Genomic DNA, 26,185 nt, shown 5'->3' with positions numbered 1-26,185 from the left:
TATTTGCAGAAATATTTCTTCTACTGCACTGCCTCCTCAGCTCTTGGGCCTCCTATTTCTGTCTTTCAGAGTGTGTGAATGAATATACGCAGAGTGGAGAGGGCAGATTAAGGAATCTCTCATGTCTCTCCTGCCAGTCCCCTCAGGAAACAACCAAGAGTTCCCCCCAAAAAACAGAAGGGAAACATAAGACTCATTCCACATCCCTTTCCCAATGTGGGATCAATAGCATCTAAGGGAATGGAGATGGGATACTGAGAGGTCTTGGTCCTTTGTGTGTGGGAGAAAGCATTATATACTTAGGCTAAATGATTTTTTCAGAATTCACAATTGCCCTACTGCTGCAAATAGAGGGGAGCAGCCAATTAGGTGAGACTCCCCCCAAAGGAAAATACTTCTTTTAGCTTTACATGAAAGTCTGAAACACATAATGTATTAGCAGATGCCATAGAGGGGATACGTCTGGTTTTCATTGTAAATCTGCCATAGGTTAGTTTCTCCTCTCAGAGTGAATGCGTAATAATAACATACTATTATGTGAGGGCATAATAATAACAGTGCATAAGGACAAGGGAACAATATTAATGGAACACAGGCAACCTTAATTCTTTCTTTTCTTAATGATGTGGCTTTGCACCCTTAAATATGTGCTTTTGAAGTTTAGTTTTGCAAGTCACTTCCTATCTACAAGCTTTTTTGAAAAAGGCAAACTGCCTGCCTTCCTGCTCCTGATATTTTAGTCATTAGTACACTGCAATGACCACAGATGCAGGTCTGGAGCATCTCAAGCCTCTCTGCAGACCTCTGCAAAATAAGCTAACAAGAGGTCCATGGAGCCTTGCACTGTTAGGGTACTACTGATGTTTGCTGACAGCAGAGGAACAAACTTTCCTTGATCAAGAAAAAAAATTAGCAGTGATAAACTGTAATTTAAAAAAAAAATAGAAAATCAGGTAAAATTTACCCAAGTATCTGTAAATGGGCTACTCAAGCTGCTCAGCCTCTGCGGCAGAGTTACTCTTCTCCACTCAGGACAAGCCAGAGCACCAATTTTTAATAGGCCCTATTTTAATTTTATTTTTTACTTTTACTGTGTACCAAATCTGGTATAGCATTACAAACCCCAACAAATTAGACTCTGACTTGGCAGACACTTGTATTGTCTCCTGCCCCAGAAGCACCCCATAGACCTGAAATTGCACAGTCAGGCCCATTTATGGTATTTTTCATCTGTAAAGCACCTTAAGGGACTAAAAAAGTTGACATGTTTTTTTAATTGGATTTCCTTCAAAATAGTGTAATGACTTTCCTCTGAGAAGCTGCACATCTCATGCCAGAGACAGTGGAAAAGTCTAAGAAAGATTACATCTCCCAAGAGGTAACATATCTAGATGTTGTTGTACAGAAAGGACGTCAAGTTACAGAGAGAACAAAACCACCAAGAACTGTTAGGGAAGGAATAAAATTTCATCTCACATCCTCTCAGACTATTAAAATCTTGTGAAAAATGGCTTGCGTTTGTTTGGAAAGTGATAATATGCATGGCCTGAATTTATGCAGTCTATTACCTTAGGTTTTACTGAGTTTAGCTGATGGACATAGCTGCTGCTTTCATGCAGATAATCTGTTTTCACAATGTTCTTTCATGAAACTTGATGCAAACGCTGTTTGCCATTAGCAGTCTCATAAAAATATTCTTTATGCCTCTTTGAAAAATTCTTCTTTCTCCTCTTAAAGAAAAAGCACTGCACCACTTTCCTCCTGCTCATTTTGCAGCTACTCTTTATCTTTGTTTTAGACCTTTCTGTACAGAATACTGAAGAGCACACTTGGCTGGCTGTGGTTGTTCTCCTTCTCTGAACACTTTCTCTCCGCCTAATTGGAGCTTAGGGAAAGTGCTCTGTAGGGCCCCATAAATCAGACAGTGCTCAACTTAAAAAAATAGTTCATGTCTTCTGAAGCATGCATCCCTACCAGTGAACTTATCCTTTCCTTGAACTTATTTTTAAGGTCATAAAGACTTGTGTTGGCTGACAGTTTGCAGGGCAGAGGAAGGCTGGGGATGGGAGGATGGAAGGTAGAGAAAGGACATCTCAGGGGAAGCACAACCTGCTTTCAGATGAGAACCTGAACCTCCACGAAGTGAGATCCAACCTCAGTTTGGTTTTCAGTTCCCACAGTCTCTGTGAAGATGTGATGGGACAGAAAATACAAAAACCAGTATTAAAACATATGCAGCCACAAAGGCATCTAGCAAGATGTGGGCTGCACCCCAGTCTTGCTGTAATCATCTTCAAGATCCCAAGGACTTGAGGAAGCTCCATTTGATTATATGGCTCATTAAAGCAAAATGTATCATTTTAATGTATTTAAATTAAAGAATTTATTAAAAAAAAACCAAAGCCAAAAAAACAATCAAAACAGTGGTTTGATCTAGATACAGCAGCACTGTGACATTACTAGGACATTATGTACGAAGAATCCAAGCAGCCATAGAACACAGAAGCCTTTATCTTCAGTAACAATCTCAAAATGAAACTAGCTTCATCAAACAATGTTAAAGATCTCCCTGGAAAGAGAAACAAAACCAAACAGACCCTCCCCACCCCCAACCCTTTGGATACTAGAATGATTTTTTTTGTACAATACCAACAGCCACTAGCTCTTCTAATTGAGAACACTTGCTTTAATTTATTACAAAATGATCTGTTGACTTAGTTATGAAAGACAACTTTTAACATTGATTTAGAAGTGTCTGCTCCTCTTATAGACTACAGTATTAGAAGTGCTTAAAAACATTTAATCCTGGATATGCTTTTGAGATTCAGTCAGAAGGATATCCTGTGTGTGTTTATATACCAAATATGATTTTTAATTTTTAAAGCAGGTGAATAGACTAACCCTAATATGAAACTGCAAATTTACAATTTAATCATTAGTCAGATATGGGCAACCACATGATAGTTCATGAAATCTTTAGGTCTATCTACATTGCTCAGAAACACAAAATAAAGTTTTTACAACTTCCACCTTCAAAAGGCTAAAACATTAAGTCTTTTAGAAGAGTGTCCAGTGTTTAAAAGAAATGCAATTAAGGGAGATCGCATTCAATACACATGAAACATAACTTGTTTGAGCTTGCTAATAAACTTATCTAACAGCTGTGTGGGGGGTGATGAGAAAGGAAAACACATTTGCCATCCACCACTACCTGAAATGTTTCTTCTCTGGGAGTAATCTTCCCTACAGGACCACTGATTTTTCAGAAAGCCTGGAGTTCCCCTTTAGAGCCCGTTGATCCCAGGCATGTGGTTGCCTCTTTTGTTTCCATAGCTGGGCAGTGAGTTGACCCAATGTTTGCCATGCATGCATCTTTGTGAGTTCACACAGCATTTCACTTAATTGGAACCTAGGGATTCATTTGCAGGCTTGGCCAAAAGAGTTGGCCAAGAAGTGATGAATGTTATTTTGTTCTCTTCCTCATAACTGTTTCTTTCCAATACAAAAAAGAAGAAGTGTTTGTGTGAATGCTGCAATTACTAGCTAGCTCTTAAATAAGAAATGAATAATTTAACATGTGCACTGTAATCGCATCTTCTGTTGGAGATGTCTTTACAGAAGTGCAGTGCATTCTGTTTCAGTATCTCTGAGGAACTAAGACAAACCAATAATAAAAAGGCATCATCTCCCTAGTCATGTAAATAAGAGCCGCTATATGAAGTCTATTTCACTTAAATAATACTACAACGAGTTGATATTGATCTGTTTTATGCACAGACTCCAAAGTGCTTTCTATTGATAGACAGAGAGCGTCCCTCCATGTTCAAGAATGGGAAAACAAAATTGCACAGAGGTTTGCCCAGGGCAGTGAACAAAAACATGGGCAGCATAGGAATACAAACCACCACTTCTGGCTCCAGTACATAAACCAAGGAGAATACATTTGTGTCAGCATTAATATTAATCTTGGTGAATAGCCAGAAATCTGTTTAAAAGTGTTTCTTTCATAAAGCCCATTTGTCAGTACACTGACTTAGCTGATCAACTGCAGCAGCTTGTATTTGTATTATCAGAGAGAGATTTGGGGGAGGAAAGCATGTAATACTGTAGCATTCTTTGAACCCATTTCTTTCTCTTTCCTTTTTGCAGTTAAGGACAGAAAACTATTATCAGCCAGCACTGCATAAACAATATTATTTAGTTTAAAAAAAAGATTGTGCCCTGCCCAGCGCATGAAAGTGAAGAATTGTTTTAGACTTATGCAGTCTGAAGTCTTAACTTCAGCAAGAGGGTGTTAGTCACTATTATTCTGACTCTAAAAAATTAGTAGCATTTTAAATTGTAGGTAATATTTGTGGAAGGCTTGACACAGACAATTCTGTAACCTTCTGTCTTCCATGGAGCACCTGAACAGACCGATTCTCCCAAACTTCACTGCCAAATGTACTTCCCTGCAGCCTGAAACAGGCTAGGACCATCCTCAGGCAGGAGAGCCTGTAAGTCTGGACTTCTATTGCTCCTGCAGGCTACTTTGTGCTTCATGCTATGCACGTGAAGGAAGGTGGTCTAGATCCCAAGGGGCAGACTAATCCAAGGATGTTCTTTCAAAGCGAAGTCCAGTCTTCTCAAAGATTGTATGGGAAATGCCTAGAAATGCCTGGTGAATTATCTCATCCACACTGAGAGAATTAACAAGTGCGTATTACAAATACAAACTGAAAAAAAAATCACAGCTAACTGTGGAGCAGAGGTTAAAACACTCATATCTTGTCCACATTGAAGTCAGGTCCTGCAGCCACCCATTCCATGGATGTCTGTAAGATGAAGCAGCTGCGCTATAAGGGTGTGCATTTATTGCTCTTCCAGAAAACTCTACATAGAGATCTCCTGATTGAGGCTCAGATACATGGAGACAGAGACCTTCACACAGGCTGAATGGATACCTGCGTGCCTGGTAAAACTGCTACACCTGACCCTCATAGAGACGAAGTCTTTGAGCCACAGACCAGACCCTCTGCTTACTATGACCTGTGTGTGCAATTTCAAGGTTAATCAGAAAAATGTGAGCAACATATGATGAACCAAGGAAGAACGTGCAGCGATGTGTGACAACAACTGCCATTGGACACTTGCTGACGATACACACTTTATGGTAGTTTTCACACTGTCCTCCAGAGCTCACAGCTTGTGTCTCTTCCTTGTCCTGCCCATGGTTTTATTAGCATTACAGATTGGTTTCCTGGTTTTCTTTTTAGGCAAGACATCTTTACTGAAAAAGATCAACAGCAACTGGGTTTGAAATGGGAGGGTTTCACAGATGAAGCAAAGAATTCAAGCTGGGTCCTGAGGTCTGGTTGAATGACATTAAGAATTTGAATCAAACGTCTTTCTGGGTCAGCCAAGTTTGCCTCCCTACTACTGACAGCACTCTTAAACATAGTTTCTGGGGAGTGGATGACTGCAAACTGAGATGGTATCAAACTGTTCGTATGGATAGCTGGCCGTGTTAAGTTTGCATGGCAAGGTTTTGGGGCGGGGGGATCAGGCTACAAAGGTGGCTTCTGTGAGAAGCTGCCAGAAGCTTCTCCCATGTCTGATAGAGCCAGTGCCACCCGGCTCCAAGGCAACCCACCGCTGGCCAAGGCCGAGTCCGTCGGTGACGGTAGTAGTGCTTCTGGGGCAACATGTTTAGGAAGGGGGGAAAAAAGCCCTGCACAACTGCAGCTGGAGAGAGGGGCATTCATTATTTTCGACACTTGCCTTCTGGAGCAACTGCTGCATGTACTGAAGCCTGGCTTCCCAGGAAGTGGCTGGACATTGCCTGCTAATAAAATCTTTCTTTTTCTTTTTCTTCCACACGCAGTCTGTTTTTGCTGTTATTAAACTGCCTTTATTTTGACCCATGAGGGTTTTTTTTAATCTCATTTTTCTCCCCCCCCATCTAGCTGAGTAGGGGACTCACACAGTGTCTGGTGGGCACCTGGCACCCAACCAGAGTCAACCCACCACGCTGGTATTGTCTCTGGACTGCCAGTTACCAGGCATCCCTAACCAGTAGGGCCAGATGAATGCTGTGATATTGAATTCTGCAGCTCCCTAATGCTCAGTTTGATCTCCAGTACCTGTTTGGTTTGATTATCTTCACACTTTGAGCTTCACAAGCAGGTTTTTGTTCAGAAACAACACCTGAGTCATGGCCATACTTGTAAAAATATCTCTTTTTAGATAATCCAGGTCAAGAGTGCACATGTAAGAGTTTATTATTTGTTATTTTCCTCTTCATTATGGCTTTGTTTAGAAAAGCCTCTCATCCAACCAGAGATGGGAAAAAATGCTACAAGATTTAAGTGAACCTGGAGACACTGTAGAAAACGAATAGCAAACATCTGAATCATAAAAGCCTGTAAACTAATTAGTGTTCATCAGACTACTCAGTAAAGATTTAAAAATAAAAAACATGCTTGCACAATTCAGGATCAGATTGCAAAAAACTTCTGATTCTTAAAAAGAGCTAGGTTTGCTCATCTGTATTTAAAGCAAGCAAACAGATCTGAATGTATGTGTTTTTTTGAAAGAATTTCTGTTGTAATTGGAAAGGAGATATAGAAAGTTAATCAGTCTGGAAAGATGTTAAATAATTACTCCTTTGTTATGTGCAAACCCACCTCAAAAACTATTCACTTTGAAACAAAATATTAAAAAATACCATCGCAAATGGTCTCCAAGGTTCTATGATGAAACTATAAGGTTTTTTTTTTTCAGAGTTCCTGAACAATCATGTCTCCCAGTGTTTCCTGAATTTGGGTCCATGGAGCCAGATGCCAAGTGTCTATGGAAGCCTGACTGTGCAGGGGACTGCCTCGGCAGGGCTTTAGCCCTGAGTTCTGGGCTCAGATTGCACGTGGTCACACAGTGAAAGTGAGAGGACTGTGGTCCTACTCCAGTCTTGAGTGCAAGGTGAGCTGAAAAATATTTTAAAAAAATTAAAAAAAAAAAAAGAAGTAATAAAAAAGAAAAGCATGTGTGTTTTGTTGTTGTAGGCAAACCCTGACTAGAAGATTCCTAGGACTGCTCATTATCACTAGTGATGTATGATATTGACTGAATCTTTCAGGGCTTGGATACTGAAAGAGTACAATTCTGCTGTCCCAGCACTGTAATACTGTTTAAAGTTTGTCAGACAGGATAGCAACACTTCAGGGCTGCAACACGAAACCTCCCTCAGCTGGTCTTGTTTTCTGTCTCTCCCCTTACTCACTGCTCTCAAGGATGGGACCCAGAGGGACTTCTTTCCAGGCTTGAAGCTTCAAGTGCACATAAGCATCTTTCTTCCACACCATCTTGAGAATTCAGGGTATCTAATCCTAGCATAATGTCCTCCAGGTATCAGGACTCACTGAATGCAGCTCTCATCAGTTGAGGACTTTGCACTGTCCCTGCATCTCCACTGCTAGAGTCCGAGAGGTGCTGAGTAAGCAACTGTCCCGGCTATAAGGAGAGCAGGAGAAGGCACATTTGCTGTCATTCATGTCATATAAAAAAGTCATCCACCACTAGTTAAGGCTGATTGCATTTAAGAGGTATAAGGCCATCTACCATCGATATTTGCCATTTGTTCACCAGCTTTCAGGAAGGGGTTTGCTGTTATTAAGATCTGATTTCCCAGCTGGGACATGGTAAAGAAAGAAAATTTAGTCTTCATGTGACAAATTGGTAACAGGTAGGAGACGAAGCCCTTGGGCCAATAGCTGCAGTTTTATCAGATTTATCCAATGAAACATTAATGGGCTAAGCCTTCCCCCAACTGTCTTTTTTCCTATTTCATGGTGGCAGGTAGATATTACCAGTCACGTTTTTCTGATGGGGAAATATGCTTGTCTGTTCCTGCAAAGTGAGATAATGGCAGGAGTGGAAAAACAGCTTAATCTTTCATTATAGCCCTGATGCAGCACTCCCTTCCCCTAGCATCAGTGCAGGATGAAATCAGCTGAGGGTGCACAAGCATATTGTATACAATACTGATAGAAGGTGATGTCTTAGAGTGATAGAAACAGATCAGAGTTGCACATTTGCAGCTCTCCAAGAACTAAGATGTGTGTCTTGTCTAGGTACACTGATGTACATCAGTTGTCTGGCTACGATCTGTTCCTCCGCTTCTCACCTACATTTCTTGAAACCAGGTGGAAGCCCACATATCATTAAAGAAGGCCCATGAAAACATCCCAGAGCAAGTATGTCTTCATTCCAAGTGTGCTAAAGTGACTGATCACTCTTGTTGACATAGGTAGCTTTATGTCAGGCCATGAGAACAGAACTGGAGGTAATAGCCCCATCTGCAACCGTTATAGATTTAGTTTATAGCTGAATCAGAGAAAATTACTCAAAATTCTCATCTATTACTGTCTCTCTAAAATCTTGCCTCTTCCAGAAGATCTGCAATGCCATTGTCTGACACGGGAGAGTGGCTGAAGCTCTCCCTGAGCACCACCAATATAGGGAAAAGGTATTTCTGGGCCATGCTGACCTGAAGGAAAGAGAGGAACAATGTCCTGATGATATTATGGCACCCTTACACAGCTTCACTGCATATCTACTAGCAACCAGGAAAACTGGAGGCTTTTGGAATGATGTGGACTTGCATCTTAACATACTTTACTCTTGATAAACGTGCCAAAGCCCCATCTCTCTTTCTTGACTTTTCTGTCAGCTGCTTTATGCAAATTCTGGCCCTGTTCTGTCTCTCTCCTTCATAGTCTCAAGTTGTTTTAGTATGTAATTCCTGTGACTTTCTCACTCAGAGCTTTGTCACTACTAACCTGCATCTTTTTTGCCTTCTGCATTGGCCAGATAGAACATACACATGATAGTCTAATGAATTTTGGCTATTAAGACTTCCACAGGAGCAGTGCTTCCTTGTACCCTGGGATAACTGCACTACTAGCTAACAGGGTTTTAGACACACCAGGCTGACCTTCAGATGTTCCTGCTGACCCAAAGGTGTAAAATCACCAGTTTACTCTAGCCGACGTTGTAAAGAGTGTGGCGAACCAGCCTGTTTTAGGGAAGATGTTGGGTTATGGAGATCCTGTCTGCACTTGGCAGGACAAAGGTTTTCTAATTTCTGTTGAAGGGAAGTAACCATATATTTGATCTGGTGTTCTTAATAATAATAGATAGTGGCATACTTGAGAAGAACATGATTCTGATGCCTGAGGTACTGCTGCTGATTCTGACTGATCCTGTTTATACTAGTTATATGTTACAGGATCCTGTACATAGAATGATGGAACCAAAAGTGGGATGTATTATTTCATAACTGACATTTCATTCAATTAAGTTGAGGACCTAACTGGGGGGCTGAGTCATGGTGTGTTTGGCATGACACATGGAAGAAGTCTAAGTGCAGACACAACTGACAGGTTCTGCTACTGCTCAAATGCAGCTCAGATCCCACTCTGAACCTCCACAGCTCAGCTCTAGAAAGCTGACATGAATCTCGTGGTCAGCACAAACCAGACTATTGAATTTCTCTCTTGCTACCTGTTTGATATGAGCAACTGTGGAAAGGCCTTCGACTTTTGACTGCAGCATGGAGAACACTTTGAGTTTTGCTCTCATTTAAGCAGCTGCAGGCTTCAAGTCCTTGAAAGACAAATGGTCATTTGCTTTCCTGGTCACCTCTCACTCAGTTTTGTTCTTGCTGTCATTAGAAACAGGACAAAAACTAGCGAAGGAAAAGGGCTGAAAATAGGGTTCCCTTTCTAACCAAAAAGTTTTTGATGAGCTAACAATGTAAGTAAGTGCAAATCTCAGCTGTGCTGGTCCCATGACATCACAAACCTTAGGCATAGCAAGTAGCATTCTTGAATGCATCAAAATCTTGTCCTTCAGCATTTAATGCGAGACATTACAAACTAATGAAGAGGAGAAATGTATGCAGTGTTGCTGTAAACCAAATATACAGATGTAAAATAATTAAGAATAAACTGTTCCATAAAAATGCATGTCAATAAAAACCAGTCTGAAAAAATGATTTATGAATAATTTTCTAGAATTACTAAAAAGAATGATTTCTCATTTGAGGCTCTGGAAGTTTGAGTCACTTTTTTTTTTCTTTTAAAAAAAAGTCTTAAAACACATGGCTTTACAGCTGCTGCTTGGAAAATATACACCTCCAAAGTCTGACTTTCATTTAAATACAAATGTACAAAATGTAAACTGAGACAATAGAGAAATTTACAAAACTTTTCTTTAAAAATAACAAAGACAAAATTCAGTTCTAGTATGATGTTATTTAAATACGTGCAAGTAGTCATGTTCATTGAATTTCTATTGCAATGTTCTAAATAGACAAATTTGATTCATACAGTCTTGAGTGCCACCTCCAAAAACAGACCTGAGTGGAAAATTCTTCTTAAAATGTGAGGCTCCACTGGAAGGAATGGATAGAAAATCTCCATTTTGGGGAGATCCTGTTTTTTTTTTCACTCAACGGTGGAGGTTCTCTCATCCATAGAAGCTCCATAGATTATAGTGGAAGGATGCAAACACTTTGTTTCATAAAACTGAGTTGGAACTAGCTGCTTCCAGTGGAGTTTGAACTTACGTGATTTGAATTTAGGTGGTGATTTAAAGTGGCCTTTGAATTTGGAGAACTCTTTGAATTGTTCTGATGCTGTAGAAAAAGGAAGTCAACAACAATTAGATTCCCAAAACTTGCCATGCTTTCTTTTCTAGAATCATAGAATCATAGAACCAATAAGGTGGGAAAAGACCTCTAGGATCGTTGTTCATTTTATGGTGATAATGTACTGACTGGACTGCAAGGTTTTTGTTTGTACATCTTTGGATGTAAAATAGTCTTCACTTTCTTACCTGTATTCTCTCTAGGTCAGGAGGACCGTGGCAGTTCTTGAGGAATGCAGCAAAGAAGACTCACTCAATCTCCAAGAGTCAAATCAATTCACAGCAAAATGTCAGTATCCGCTATATCTGACTAATAGAGAAGATGCCTGCCAATGCTCAGGCACAGATTGGTCTAAGAATGTTATTTAGATTTGCTAATGGTGCCATGGTGCCTCATGAAAGCCGTAAATCACATATTATCTGGTCTGCTCTCTTCTCTAGTGCCTTGGTTTCTTGCCATGACTACCTCACTCAGCAGCTGCACTTTTTTTAAACACATAAATCAAGAGGTTTCACAAGGAACTTATCAAAACCATATACCCATTTCAAAAGGCGTTTCAGCATACCACCGAAAAATAGTTTGGGTAAGAACTCTTCAAACACTGGAAACAAAACTCATGAAAAACACTGGAACTTCTGGTGGTAAAAAAATCACAAGGGGTAGATGGGAATCCTGGGATAGGCAGTATTAGTCAGGAAATTACCTGGTAACTGTGACAGCAAGCCCTCTCTAAGACACACTGTCTTTCTCCTACAAAAATATTACCAAAACATGTGACACTGGGCATCTATGGGAGGTTCCTTGTCTCAGTCATAAAAGGTCTCACCTGTCGTTTAAATATTCTCTGCAGCAATCCTTTCTTGGGTGGCTCTGGGGGGTAGCTTTTGTTTAGGTCTGGTGAAATAGTACCATTTGGTCCAAATACATTCAGTTCTTTGAAACATTCTGTTTCGATCATCTAGTGGAATACAATAAGAAAGAAAAAAAGAAATTATACATCTGCATTACATATATTCCAGTGGTGCTAGGTTGTTCCAAGTCAGGATCAGGACCAGCAGCTTGAGCAATATGTTAGGAGAGTTAACAGTTGAATTCCTACTGGTGGCTATAGAAGGTAAATAGGATATATGAAAAAGAGAGGCTGAGGCTGCTCTGCATCTTTGGACATGAGTCTCATTAGAAGTTGCCCCATAAAGCTTTCTGGTCTTTTCTTTAGCACTGTGGAGAATATTGGGTAAAGACAGGCATATTCACAAAATCCCGGTTATTAGCACCCCTCTGCCCAAGTGAACCCCTGCTGTTTGAGCCAGAGTTGGATTATTAAATCCACTGTTGGATTATTAAATCCACTGTTGGCTGTGTTTTGATATCAAACAGAAACAAAGACAAATCTGGAAACCCTGGAGCAGTTCAAGGCCCAGAGTCAACTGCTGCAGCTGGGACCCACTGCAGGTACAAGAAAAGGAATGAGACCAGGATGCCCAATGGAGCAGCCTCCCATTAGGACTTCCAGCCATCTCACAGAAGTTCCTCAGAGCTGTTGTCAAAACACCTCTGTAGAAACCCAGGAGAAGGAAGTACAGTAGGATCCTTGCCAATTTACACAAATAAGCAGAGCCAACAGATACAGTCACCTGAACCTGCCATCTGTGCTACATTATAGATCTTGAAAGAGGCCGTTTGTAACTTATGAAAGCATTAGAGTCTGGCAAGTCATCCAGTAGCTATATTACTGGAAATACACAGCTCCTCTTAAACCACCTGTGTTAGGGGTTTTGTTGCAATAATTTTACTATGATACCTCCTTACCTCATTTTGCCATGGAATAGGCACTGATCCTGTGGAAAACTTGGAATAGAAATCATCATCTGTTTGGTCCAGGTTAACTCCTTTCACTGTGGAGAATTGCTCGATGTCTAACACATCCTTGCAGTACACTGCTCTGGGCTATCTCAGCAGAAAAAAAAAAAAGAAAAACAGCAAGAGAAGAAATACTTCTGAGTCTGACCATGTGCTTTCATTCACAGATTCAGTCAAGTGAGAATGCCTAATAAGTAACTATCTGCATCCTGCTTCTCCAGACTTGCTCTGCCTGCATGTTTATCATCAAAGGCTGACTTTGCTTTAAGAACGTTAAGCTTCCCACTTTGAAGTCCTTAAAGCATCAGCGCAGTCAAAGTGGGTTTTAGTCACCCATGTAGCATATGGGTAAGAGGTGAGGGGAAAAGGACAGAAAGAGCAAGAAAACAAAAATCACAACCTTCAGTAGTCTTTCCTTTTAGAGAGGGAACAGAAAACCAGAATGTTTATGAGTGACATGCTGAAACTGGCCCTGAAAAGGCACCTCAGGTAGGAGTGTCCTTCTGCTCAGATAGCTGTGGAGTTTGCAGTTTAAGAGTTTAAAGAAATGTACACTAATTGCTAAAGAAAACAGAAGAGGTTTGGCATTTTTCCATTGTTTTTATTAATAGCTCAGCTGCTGGAAGCTGTCCAGAATCACCTCTATTAACTCTTTTAACCTGGCTCCCTTTCTTCAAACAAATAGTCAAATGGCTTTGCCTTTTTAAACTGCTTGGTTTTCTGGGATGGCAGAGACAGGACTCTTTGCAGTGACACTGCTTTTAGCTCACATTCCAGCAGTCAGCCACAGAATGCAGAAATAGTCATCACTGGCTACCTGACATAGTTAGTGCAGTCCTCTGCGTGCCTAGATTTAGTGTGGTCATTGGATGTGCCCATCAGCAACACAGTTACCCTTTGATGTGCAGGAATAATTGAGGGGTGGCTTGTGGGACCAGCCTGACCTGCTGAACTCAAGTACACGTTGAATCCTACTGTCTACACATGGTACCATGACAGCACAGCCCAAGGGTCCAACCGTGCAGTATTTTATCTAGATCTGAGCAGTGTGACCAAACAAATCGAGCTGATTCCTGATGGAAGTCCTAGTTTCTGGAGCCTGCATTCCTCTGCATTCCTGATAGCTGAAATCCACAACATTTTTGTGGAGACAGAGTAGTCTAGAAGAGGATGGAGAGACATGGGTTGGATTACAACCTCTGCCATTGGCTATATAGCTTTGGGTGATTCAGCTGACTTCAGTAAAGACTTGGAAATCTATGGATGAAGTGTGAAATAAATTAAATTAGGGGCAGCTCTTGAGTTCCCAATAAATAACCATAAAAATTTATGTGCCCCTGCTTTAGCAAATATGTCTACATGAGGTGCCTTCTAGGCCTTACATACCACAGTTAAGCGTTTAATACACGCTGGTGGATCCCAGATTTGAGCCCAGAATTTTCTAATTTTCTACACCAGAAAGAAATAGTAGCTTGTCTCCTATTTCTCCCCACTAAAGCAGGTCATAACACCATGGGCTAATTGGCAGGAATAACTAGGCCACATAGTAAAATGTAAAGCAAAACCAGAGCAGCTAAAGTAAACTTTTGTAGTGTTCAAACCACTTTGGTTTGGTTGAGTTTGCAGAAATGTGAATGAGAGCTGCCAAGATGTTACTTTCCTTAATACATTAAAATGGCAGTGTTTACTTAGAACCATATGGGAACTTTAAGGATAGAGGGTCTAGCTAGAAAGACAGCCCTACAGGAGGAAAATAATCAGGTAACTTTGGGCACTGGGGTAGAGACCAATACCACAAAAGGGTGGAAAAAATTTTGTTCTTGCCAATGCAACAAAGACTCCCACTGTATGCAAGAGTGGTGTGTAAACCTGAGTAAGGACTCAGTGTTGGATTCCCTGCCCCATGAACACTAATAACTTCAAAATGCTCTCTCACGTCCAAGTCACCTCCTCTGCTTGAGGTGACACTTGATATCTAAACCTAGTTTGGACATGCTGTAATAAATGCCTGTTTCCATGATGATCCAGTCCATTCCTCAGTTCTGTAGAGCTTTGGACTTTGTAATTCTAGTTTCACCTCAGCATATGTATCTATATATCTGTATAGATACACGTGGCTTTCACTGATGATTGTTCTGAGAACCACCGGGTCCTAAGTGTACTTATTCTCACACTGCTACTGTGGATAAGGAACACAAAGGTTCCCAGTTTAAAGTTTGGGAACTGAGGCATGAACAGATCAAGTGGTGCCTCCAGTGGCACACAGGAAGGCTGTAGTAAAGTAAGTAAGTAAAGTAAGTAAAGTAAGTGGCAAAGAATGAAGCCTGAGGTTTCCACCCTGTGTGGAGGCCCACCCACCCTGCATGCAGATGCCTACAGAGCAGTTCTCTTCCTCCCAGCGTCCCCACTCCAGCCCTACTGCTTATCACATCTTCCTAGGGCAGCCGCCCATGCAGAGAGTGATGACAACTCCAAGAGAGAGAAGTTATTTTAGAAACAAATCTCTTGAAAGAGGCCACTGGAGGTTCTTCCTATTGTACTTACATCAGGGACAAAGGGAGGATCCAGCATTCCTGCTTCTAATCGCTTGAAATTCATGCTCTTGAAAAAGGGGTGCCTCTTCACTTCTGCTGCACCTTCCCCTTGACATCCTAGCCGCTGCTTCACATCTTTGGTGAGGAGCTGAAACATGCCAAGATGAATGATGTCAGAACAGCAAGAGCTCCACAAAGTTATTTTTATCTCCAGTTGTTTTTGAATGAGCCCAGAGGGAAGTACAGAGGGGAACTGTAATTGCTGCTACTTAATGGCTGAAGTTAAATGGATTAGGTCTGCACTGTTCTACATGCTGGTGAAACCCTTTGAAAATTACCTGCTGTAAAGTGTTTACAGTCAAAATAGAGACTGTTGCCTCTGCTTACTCTCAATGAACACTTTTAAGAAGAGGTCTGACATATCATAATAGCATAGATAGATGCATATTCATTAGTCCCATGTGCTTTTTCCTCTGTGTTTTTTTTCTTGTTACTCTTGTAAGAATAATTTTCCCGTGTTGCTTGGGCTGAATGACTTCACTATCAAACTGTATTTCCCTCCACCCATTGCAGTATATTCCAGTGCATCACATGACACATTGAACCAACTCTTTGTGCTCATGGGCTTATCTCTGCTGAACTCAAGAGGAATTTTGTCCATGGAGCCAGTATTGGTAACCATCCTCAGTTCTGCCTTGTTTGTTTTCAGAGAAGGGCAATGCACCACCTCTCCCTGCTACAGCAAGTCCTGCCTGTTTCCCCAGTACCTGTAACGGAGCAATGGACACTAACTGACCTCAGCACCCTTGGCCTATTAGATAAGCAGGTCCATGAACACAAACACAGGGTTTGTAGGTCCTGGAAGACCTTGTATGGATGGACTAACTGATCTGCAAGAGAACAGCTCAACAGAAGAACAGTTCTGGCACAGACTAGTTGGTGGATGAGGAGACAGAACATGTAGCCAAATCTTCATCAAAATGCCTCTTCTTTTAAATCATAGGTGTAGAATCAACTAGGCTAAATCAGTGTCTTAAAAGATCACATCTAAACAGTTGAAGAGAGGCAGAGCTCAGCATGCAAATGACTGGTGCAAAAAGACCATCACTTGGGACAGAGACCTTTATAAATGTATCAATGACGTCAGCCAATCTGCTGAAATGTGAAGGTTCACGAGTTTGTCTCCTTTTTTCCTTCCATTGATCTTTGAGGATGCCTGCATGATGCTCACTTAGATAAAGGAAGGAAAATAGAACTCCAGACTCACTGTAATCTACCCAGAGATTTCAATTGCCTATTAAAGAGATGCTGAACATGTGCCTTGGTACAACAGCAAACTAACAATGCATTGAGAACAGTCAAGGCTAGCTTTGCTGGAGTCTCCACTCTGGGGGAAAAGACTGCATACTTGCACTGCAACACCACGGAGGGAATGCGAACACCAGCCCTTTTATACAGGAAGCGAATGCCCCCAGGGGCCGGGCGTGCAGCCAGGCAGACACCCCACGGCTCGGCGCTTCTGGTACCCCCATATCGCTATGGCTGCTGGCGGACGGGGCTGAGCCCGCCTGCGCGGACACCACGGCCCCACTGCTGCCCCTCACCGCCGGCTGGGGAGGGGAAGGGAGAGCGGCCGGCGGGGGCAGCCCGGAGCGGCCCCGGCGGCGGGAGCGGAGGACGGGTCCGCGGCTGCCGGGCGCGGCGGGGGCCGCCGGGGGGCAGCAGAGGAAAGGGCAGCGCGGCCCGGCAGCGCGGCGGGGCCGGGGCAGCGGCGGGGCCTGGCCGCGGGCGGCGAGGGGATCCGCTCCCCGCGGGCAAGGAGCCCCGTGAGTAAGCGGCCACGGAGCTCTGCCGGCGACCCTTCCGTGGGGCAGGAGGGGACTGGTGCCGGGGTGCCCGGGGGAGGGGACGGGTCACGCCTCACCTCATCTGCCGGTGCCAGATTTGCTGCTCCAAAGCGGGAGCCGAAGAGCAGCGGTCGCCCCTTGCGCCCTTCCAGGGGGGCTGAGGAGACCAATCGCGCTGAAGTGATTAGCAAAACTCCCTGGGGCTGCCCGCCCACCGGGGCTCAGCGCCCATGCGGGGCAGCGGGGTGGTTCGGCTTTTCTGAGCATCTCAGTCCGCGAAGGGACTGAGTCCTTGGGAGACCTGGGGAGTCCCCGGGGATCTTCCTAGCCGTACCCGACAGCCAGGGCAGACAGAAAACTGAGCTGTACCTGCCAGCGCCTGGCTGAGGCTCACTTAGCAGAGCAGGAGCCAAAAAGCTTTGGCAGGGTCGGAGAGGAAAAGAAGTGTTTCAGGAGATCAGGTGCAGCCCTGCATGAGGTTGGGAACGGGGAGCCAGGCAGCTTCCCTGCTAAGGCAAGGCTGTCTGGAGATGTTGCTTGCAGGCTTTCCAGCTCAGGGTATGCCCCAGTACCCTCTGGCTGTGTTGCTGTCTCAGCCACATCATCTCAACGAGGAGGAACCTTGAAGGAACTGTTTGTTACTAATGGGAGGTTGGTAATCTTTCCTCTGGTGGGTTTTCTTGTCCTTATCACGGGTTTACAGGGTCACAGTTCTTCAGGCTTCTCTGAATGCTCTGCTACCCCCTGGGCATCAGTGCTTTTCTTATTTGACTTCTACAGCCTCCACAATTACGCATTTTTTTGCTAGGGTCCTCATTTCCATCCTGAGATGTCGAATGGCTTTAGCAGTCAGTGTGCCCCATGTATGCAGAGAACGTCCTCCAGCCAGTCCTGAGCAAGCCACAATGGCAGAGGCCAAGCAGCCAGAAGAGGTGGTGAAGAGGTTTGTGGGACATAAAAGTAGAGTCTTCTGCCTCAGCAGTAACAGCAGCAATAGCCAGAGGAGATTGTATGGAGTGAGGAATGGCGGAAAAGCTACTGGCCACATCAGCAACTTCCAGCTTCCAGATAGCAACATCCCATTCCTTCTCACAGGTTCCTCTGCCTCTGCTGCTGTCTGGGTGGTGACATCTGGTCTGACTGGTCACCACGACTGGCTGGTTCATAGATGGAGAAAGGCTTGAAGAAACATCACTATGCCTTGCCATCCTCTGAGCACATAGATTCACGTGATACAGCACCCTACTGATCCAGCTCACAGGAAAAGATCTTTCTCAGGGCACTTCTCTCAAGCTTGCTTGCCCTGCGTAGAAGGGAAGAGGGATGTTTTGCTTTCAAATCTTTGCATGAGACTTTGAGCTCTCATGATCTTGAGGCAAGGTTTTTTTGTTGTGGGATTGTTGGTTTTGTCTGTTTTTTAAATCCCAACAGGCATATGGATTTAGCCTATGTGAAGAAGATTGCTTTGGAATTTCCAGTAAGATGTGGTTTGCTCTATTATGGCTAGGCAGAGAAGACAAAAGCTCTTTTGATCTTCTGTTCTCATGTTGCGAGAACTTCCCTGACAGGTAGAAAGGAGAATCTGAAGGCAGAAGGACCGATTTTAATACCCATGGCTCTGATATACATCTGTAAATGATACCTGAAGCTTTCAGGAACAGTGCTGCTGAGGAGCAAGTTGTAGTAGGAAGGGGTAGATTTGGACCTGTCTGTAGATAATAAAGGAAACCTCTGCAGTTTCTGCTCTACAGGTCAACTGTGAAGAGAAGAAAGGGGATTACTTTCTTGTCTGTGCAGCCAGTAAATCTCCTGCCCCTGGACTAAGTGGGAAGACCAAGCTAATCTGGGAAATTACCCTTGCAAGGCTGTGAATGTTGGAAGTTGTTTGGAGTGTGTGGTCAGAGGATAGGGTAGTTGAGGATAGAAAAAGGCCGTCTGGGGATTCCTGGGCTCTTCTGTGATGAACAAGGGAGTATTCAGTAACCTCAGATGCAAGAGGAAGCCTCTGGAGCATGAATGCAGTTGGTCGTGCGTGGCTGGCCACCGCAGGCTGAAAGACACAAAAGTGAACAGGCCACTGGGAATAGGCTGGGATTGAAAGACCACAGAAAGGAGGGGATTCTTCTGCAAAGCCCTGCTGCAGGGGAGCAGCTGCCTTCCTCTTGAGGAGAGCCCCAGGAGAGTCCCAATGGAGAAGAAAATAAGAAATTAATGGAATTTGGGAATCTGTAGCTGCAGCCAGCTCAACAGGTGAAACAAGACACTCCTCCTGGCTTCTGTTGTGGACATCAAGAGATAGCATGGAGTAGAATATTTTCCAGAAGGGAAAGTCCTTCCTTTCTCCAGGGAATAATGAGTCTTGCACCATTTCCTGCAGCCCCAGCAGCTTTCTGCAATAGTAAACCTGCATAATAGCCTGCAATATGCATCCCATTTGGGAATCTGACCAGGGAAGGAAAACGGGGATAAAAACTGTATATTTTGAGTCATCTCTACACTTTTGTTTAATTCAGGTTCAAAGGATGTATTTAATATGAATAGAGAGCAGAACAAAAGCAGCTACATCAGGCTGATGACAAGGCCTCCTAGGACAGCAGTGCAAATGACCCAATCAAACATAATTTAAGTGTAAGTCTGCAGCCAAAGCCTACAGAGAATTCACAGAGCTTCAGATCTGAAGATGGCTTAGGCCATCCAACCATGCATGAAGTTGATGCCAAGCAGCAGAGCTTTATGTTCTGGTAATAAACGCTTCAGATGACATGGGATGTGTGTAAATGAGGGCAGGATTTAGCCTACAGAGTTACGGGCGAAGTGTGACTAGAATAGGACTTTCAAAGAAGAGTCTTGAGTAGCAGTGGTGAAGTTACATTAAGCTCTTTTTCTTGATATAAAGAACTCTCTGATACTTTCATGTCACTCATTTGATCCCCCCTGGGGATTCAAACTTTGCAATGTTGCAACATCTGAGACTTTTTCCACAACTTTGCTTTGCTTCCTTAACAAAGAGAGACAACTGTTGTGAGGATTGCTAAAAAAAGCCAACAGTCCCCAAAGCACTGCTTTACTTATCTTCATGTGATCAGTCAGATCATACCATGTAATAAATAACTCAAGTCCTGAGATGCTAGTCCTAAAATTATAGGAGTAAGGGAAACTTTTTGTAGGGTGAGCGCAAAAAATTGCTGCTCATGAAAGGAGAAAAGGGGAATGGTAAAACCACTTCCATTGACCCAGCTAACTGAATAGTTTAAGGGATCACCTAGATAAATTTCAATCCTGAAACAGAAGTAAACATACTATTTTTAACAATTTTTAGAGAATAGAAAAGTAATACGATGGTCACCTCTCAATTACTAAATGAGACGAGACAGTGGTGCGGGAACTGAAGATGCCAGAATGACATACGTGGCTGTATATTGCACTGCTTGTGCTTACAAAATCACAGCCCAATCTGGCCAGCTGAAGAGTCAAAAGTCTCTCAGGCATGAGTGACAAGCTTATTGAGAAAGCTTACTATAGAATATTTATTATTATTATTAGCAATAGCAATGATAATCATTTGAACAGGACCTTGACGTGTGTGAGTTGCCTCTCAAGACAGATGGAAGAGCAGTTATTCTCAGCCAGCGCTGATAAACTTCAAGGTCTTATAATCTGTGAACAAGTTGGTTTCCAGGGATGACAGCAGAAAGGAGGGATGAAATCAGGCAGTAGTAGCCATATGATGACAGAATTTCTGGTGGTGAGTGAGGAAGAGAAAAAAGTGCTTTTTAGGGAAAAAAGAGTCTATCATCTTTTAGTTGGTTGGGGAAGCACTTTGGGAAGGAAATGGAGATCATAATCACAGATCAGCTGAGGCTGGAAGGTGCCTCTGGAGATTGCCTAGTCCAATCCCTCTGTTCAAAGCAGAGTCACCTACAGCAGGTTGTTCAAGGTCGTGTCCAGTTGGGTTTTGGATATCTCCAAGTGTGGAGACTCCACAGCCTCTCTGGGCACCCTGTTTCAGTATTTGACTACCCTCATGATAGAAAAGTGTTTCCTGATGTTCAGAGGGACCCTCCCGTGTTTCAGTTTGTGCCCATTGCCCCCTGTCCTGTCACTGGGCACCAGACCAAGAGTTTGGTTCCATCTTTGTTGCACCCTCCAATCAGAGATCCCTTTTGTGGAGTCAGATGGGAACTGCAGGACTAAGAAGCGGCAGGTAAGAGAGTCTCTGGGAAACATAGACAAACAGGACTCTGACAGTGACAGAAGAGCACAGCAATATGGACCTGTCCAATACTGTTGACTTGAATGCACTTCAAGTCACATCTTTGGTGCAAGACTGCACTTGTCAGGGAAAACACACATGTACATCAATGAAGTACAAGTCATAACAACAACAAACAGGGAGCAATTCCTAGAAAGATTGGATTTTTTTCACAGAAAAAACCACCATGAAGCAGTTATGTTATATGGGAACTATGGGTTGGGGAGCTTCCCAGAAAGTCAGCTGCCCCTGTTCCTAATTATTTATTATTCATCTCTGTTTTAGTCCAAAATGAGGGCTGATTTATGGGAAATTACTTACAAAATGAAACATGGAAATATGGGATGGATGATGATTAATGAGAGTCTGGACCCTGAGGAGTCTACTACAGGAAAGCCTTTTGTGTTGTATCTTTGTGAAGACGCAAGTTAGATTTATGTACTGCAACTTTATGTTTCATTTTGCAGGTATGGTAGGTGATTAATTTTCACTTTTTTGCTTCCTTGTTAAGATGCTGATACGAAGCAACAAAGTTCTGGTTTTCAATATAAAGAGCAAAAAGTATTTGAGAAAATATATTTGAATAATGGATTTTTAAAAATATCACTTGATAAAATAAATGACTTTTGGATGGAAAACCACAAATGCTGTTATGCTTAGTATCAGAAATAAGGCTCTTCCAACCTTAAGGCACAGTAATTTTAATGCATTAATGCTCAAAAATGAGAGTGTTATCTCTGGATCCATTAAGAATTTGCACAAACCACCTAAATAAACATGCCATGTGACTGGACAGTGAAGCAGTAACGATCAAATTGTCAGGAATGATTTATATATAGTTCATGGTTCCCTGAGGCAAGGGAATGAACTAGACAACTTCCTGAGGTCCCTGACTCCCTGAAACCATAGACTCTATGGCTTGAAGATGAAAATGACCACTGCAGTGTAATGACTTTCGCTGTCTACTCCCCTGGGCATGGTAGATCATCTCCAGTACTATCCCATCAATGAGACATTTAATTCTTCTCAGCTTTATGTTCTGATGGGCTTGGTTATTTTCAAAGCATACTTTCATCCTATTATGCCTCATGCCTGCAACTGACTACAGAAACAGCAACAAGATTATGATTTTTGCCTCATGACATTTTCATTTCATGCCAACAACAGGATGTGCACAAACCCTCTGCCACTCTAGCAGATGCTGCTTCTCACCTGGTGGGAGGTGAGATGCTACTAGAGAAGAGATGGCTGTTGAGGACATGAAATGGTCTGTAAGAGCCTGTGGCTGTCCTAGATCCTCCCACGCCGATTTCACTGGGGGCTCTAAATCGCAGATTAAGGGCAGTGAATGGCCTAGAGTATCTATCAAGAGTGATGCCAGTTAATTACTACCCCTGGGATTCAGCAATGAGTTGATGCACTGTGAGTTAATGACTTCCAGGCATGATACTTGGCAATACTACCATTATTATTCTGCAAGGAGACTTCAGTGCCTCTTCCTGAAGCCAGCCAACCAGAATGTTGTTGATCTGCTGTTTGCTTGCCTTTTGCACAAGATGTTGGTGAAACTCTCACTACCTTTTTGTTGACCTTTCTTTCCCTTCGTTCTCTCTCTACCAGTATACATACTTATGTCACTGTCTCCAAAGGAGACTTCACTTTTTAGCAAACAACATCAAGAAAAAGGCCACATCCCTCTCCAAATTACAATTCAGTCTTCTAAAGATGGATGTCGACAAGACATTGATAAATTCTGACACAGCTTTCAGATTTCTCAGAGGGTTTGAGGATTTCCATTGTCAGACATGGCTATTGTGCTACAAAAATGACTCCCAGCTGAAAGAGTGAGAAAACATTTTAAAGGACAGCTCAACAGTATTAAAAAAAGCTGGATACCCTGGCATCCCGGGGGAAAAGCTGCTAACAAAGTTGAGATGGGGTGGGACAACATTTGAGTGTCACAATAATTTCATTGCATAATCTTTGTCCTGCTTACCCCCAGCTCTCACCAAAGACAATGGAAGCATGGGGTTTTCAGTTCCTTGCAGGAGACAATCAGAGTCTTGCATCATCAAGTCCTTTTTATTTTTTTCTACACGATTATAAAAGACAGAAATGCATTCTTGACTGCAAACTAACATTCAAAGTCTCACGAGAATAGATACTGCTCCCTTGGCCAGAAAACTTTGGAGAGGACTCAAGATGACCATGATGAATCTCATGGAGAAGCAAGCCCAAATAAACACAATTTGAATGAATAGGGAATACAATCATCCCATCAACAGATGAACTTGGTTAGTCCTTGTCTCTGCAGCCTCTCTATGGTACTGTGTTACTGCTCAAACCGTGTCAGATACAGCTGCTAATGAAGCTGCCACACTGGGCCTTCAAGCCCCTTACCATTTTACAGATGGACTTGGCCTCCTCAGAAAACTTATGGGAGTACACCTCTTCTGTCTCCAGCACTCTTCTGTCCACTTCTTCCCTCTTTACCTTCTCTTTCCTTCCACGAAATGGTGATTGCCCAGCAATCATTTCATAAATGAGACAGCCTAGTCCCCAGTAGTCAGGGCTGAGCGTGTATCTCTGGTTGTTCAACACTTCTGGAGCTGTGGAAGAGAAAGATGTGTCTTGTGGAAATGCTTGGTATTTACATAGGGGAAAAAATTAAAATTTCTAGAAGTTCAATTTTTTGGACTGAATACACATGCACAGAGAATGGTGGGTAAAATATAAAAATACCTCTTGATTTCTGTTGATGGCATTACAGAAAATGCATCATGCTACATGCCATGCTTTTTCTCTACATGCTACATGCCATTTGCCTGCTGTCTTCTGACTTCTCTACCAAGTCAGACCAATTAAAGAAACAAAAAGAAGTTGACGCCAAGTATTAAGCAGAGGCCTAATCTTAAGAGTCCTTCCAGATTTCTCCATTTAGGGAAGAAATTACATACAAACACACATCCTGTAAACAGCAGTGGCATTTCTTCAAAAGCAAATTCTGTCTTTTTGCTCAATTTATAACTTATTTCCCCCCCCCCCTTTGAAAAGCAAATCCATTTATTTTGCACTGTAACCATCCAGTGTGTTTTGGGCATATAGTCACTGTCTTGCAGGCATCCTCACTTCCATACATGGGTACAAACACACACACAAGCCCAAAGCACAATCTTAGTGTGCACACAAACTTACACCAAAATAACAAAATTTAGAAATGACAACTGACTTGCTTGTTTTCATTAAAGTCTCCATACGGTGTAACAGTGTCCCATATCAGCTAGTTTCTAGTTAGTCAAATAAGCATAAGCAATTTTTATCCCAAAATATATGCCCACCCAGAGAATGCATGAAAATATTACACTGAATTTAGAAAATAGATCTAGTTAAATCAGGGAGTGTGTTTTTACCAATGTACAAAACTCTACTCTTCTTTTGTGCAGCCTCCCTGCACCTAGGGAAAGACTCAAGATGGCTGTGGTCAAGATGACCATAGGGGCGGACTTACCCATTTTATCATAAACATACAAATGCATTTTAACTATTATACAAAGTAGCAACTAGAAAGAAACCTTTCTTTCATGTACATATCTCTCCTAAAATAAATCTACACTAAAATAATCTAGTATCCTGGTTGTTGTCTCTTCTTTTAATTTACTTTGCTGATTTAGGATTATAGACCAGTCCCATTAAGGGCTGCTGTGGTCCATCCTTCTGCCCACTTCTGATTTCCGCTATCATGACTCCGTGGTGGGTTGCTGCAGGAAACTGGACCCAGCTGAATGTGACTCTTTTTTTATGGAAGAAAGATCTCAAAAAATCAAGTAATCTCAGCAAATTATCAAAAAGATATGCTACTGAAGACTCACCCATATACCCTACTGTTCCTACTCTTCCACGGATTGATTCACCCTCAGGGATTTTAACAGCTAGACCCAAATCAGATATTCTAATATGGCCTGGAAGGGAAACAAAACAACACATAACAGATATAATAATATGATCCACATTAGTTCAAAAACACAACTGCACACAAAACACATCACTGCGATATTCTTGCAATTTACTGTTCGGACATTTTACAAAAAGGCTGAATCACTGATTTGGAGCAGTTTCATTGATAAGGAAAACCGGAATGACTACGGGTGTTATAATGCAGTGAAAGTAATTTTGACAGTAAGGCTACGGACTAGAGTGGGTCTCTATACTAGCGTTAGATATTTTAAAACCAGTGAGAAAAGGCAATGAGGAACATGCTGTAGGGAACTGATCACAGGGGATGGATGGGCTGACAATTCTGTAACTCTCTGGTGGCTGAAGGGGCTACATTTGGTCTGTAAGTCAGCAGGAGATTTGATTATCGCTGCCTTCAGCAGCAAACAGGTACCTGGGTTTGCATAAAAAGAGAGTTGGCTCAGCAAAGGATGAAAGTACTTTTGAAAATGGAGTGAAGAGCACAGATTTAGAAATACCAAATTCCTTAGTGTTGAGTCAGCCTTGCAACAATAAGGATGGAAAAACAATGGAAAATCATACACCCCCAGCAAAGCCGTGCGCTCGAGAACAGACCCTGCCGAGCAGTACGGCTGCTTCATTCCACCCCTGCGGTGAGCTCCAGCACCTCACCCAGCCCAAGACAGAAGTATTAGCATATGCTGAGCCTCTTAGTCACTTCAGAGCATTATTTGTCTTTGTGCAATAGATATCCTACAACTAACTTAATCTACTTTACTGTGAAAGCATCTCTGTAAACCTCTGAGACTTACCATAATCATCTAGCAGGATATTTTCTGGCTTCAAATCTCTGAAAATGAAAGATAGCAGTTATTTGTATGAAGCTGGTTTTGATAACACAACCATACGACAGTGTGTGAGTGCATTTATTACTAGTAATAAACCAATTGAGTGTCAACTCAGCAAGGAACTCATGCAACGAATACAACATTCTACAACTCATTTCACAGATAGACTGAAACCGTATGTCTTTTTCTAAACTGGAGTTACA

General features: G+C 42.5%; 1 protein-coding gene across 9 annotated transcripts in view; it reads right to left on the bottom strand.

The window, feature by feature from the left end:
- GRK5 (G protein-coupled receptor kinase 5) overlaps nucleotides 1-26,185 on the bottom strand; it is a 183,652-nt gene that overhangs the window by 11,184 nt on the left and 146,283 nt on the right. For 3 of the 9 annotated variants that reach the window (XM_075107374.1, XM_075107364.1, XM_075107371.1), the window contains 9 exons: nucleotides 25,947-25,984; nucleotides 25,050-25,139; nucleotides 23,581-23,789; nucleotides 15,092-15,229; nucleotides 12,497-12,634; nucleotides 11,514-11,645; nucleotides 10,607-10,675; nucleotides 8,420-8,524; nucleotides 2,369-7,488 (listed from right to left, as the gene is read on the bottom strand). In XM_075107374.1, coding sequence (XP_074963475.1) covers nucleotides 7,387-7,488; nucleotides 8,420-8,524; nucleotides 10,607-10,675; nucleotides 11,514-11,645; nucleotides 12,497-12,634; nucleotides 15,092-15,229; nucleotides 23,581-23,789; nucleotides 25,050-25,139; nucleotides 25,947-25,984 — 1,021 coding nt within the window. In that variant the 3' untranslated portion in view covers nucleotides 2,369-7,386. Of the gene's footprint in view, nucleotides 1-2,368; nucleotides 7,489-8,419; nucleotides 8,525-10,606; nucleotides 10,676-11,513; nucleotides 11,646-12,496; nucleotides 12,635-15,091; nucleotides 15,230-18,570; nucleotides 18,685-18,783; nucleotides 18,979-23,580; nucleotides 23,790-25,049; nucleotides 25,140-25,946; nucleotides 25,985-26,185 lie in introns of those variants that run through there. The other 6 variants (XM_075107370.1, XM_075107368.1, XM_075107369.1 and 3 more) reach the window with 5 other exon arrangements.

Source organism: Phalacrocorax aristotelis, chromosome 12 (genome assembly GCF_949628215.1).
Source record: "Phalacrocorax aristotelis chromosome 12, bGulAri2.1, whole genome shotgun sequence".
Taxonomy (NCBI): Eukaryota; Metazoa; Chordata; class Aves; order Suliformes; family Phalacrocoracidae; genus Phalacrocorax; species Phalacrocorax aristotelis.
Note: the sequence above shows the minus strand (reverse complement) of the source record. Positions and strands in the feature narration are given on the sequence as shown.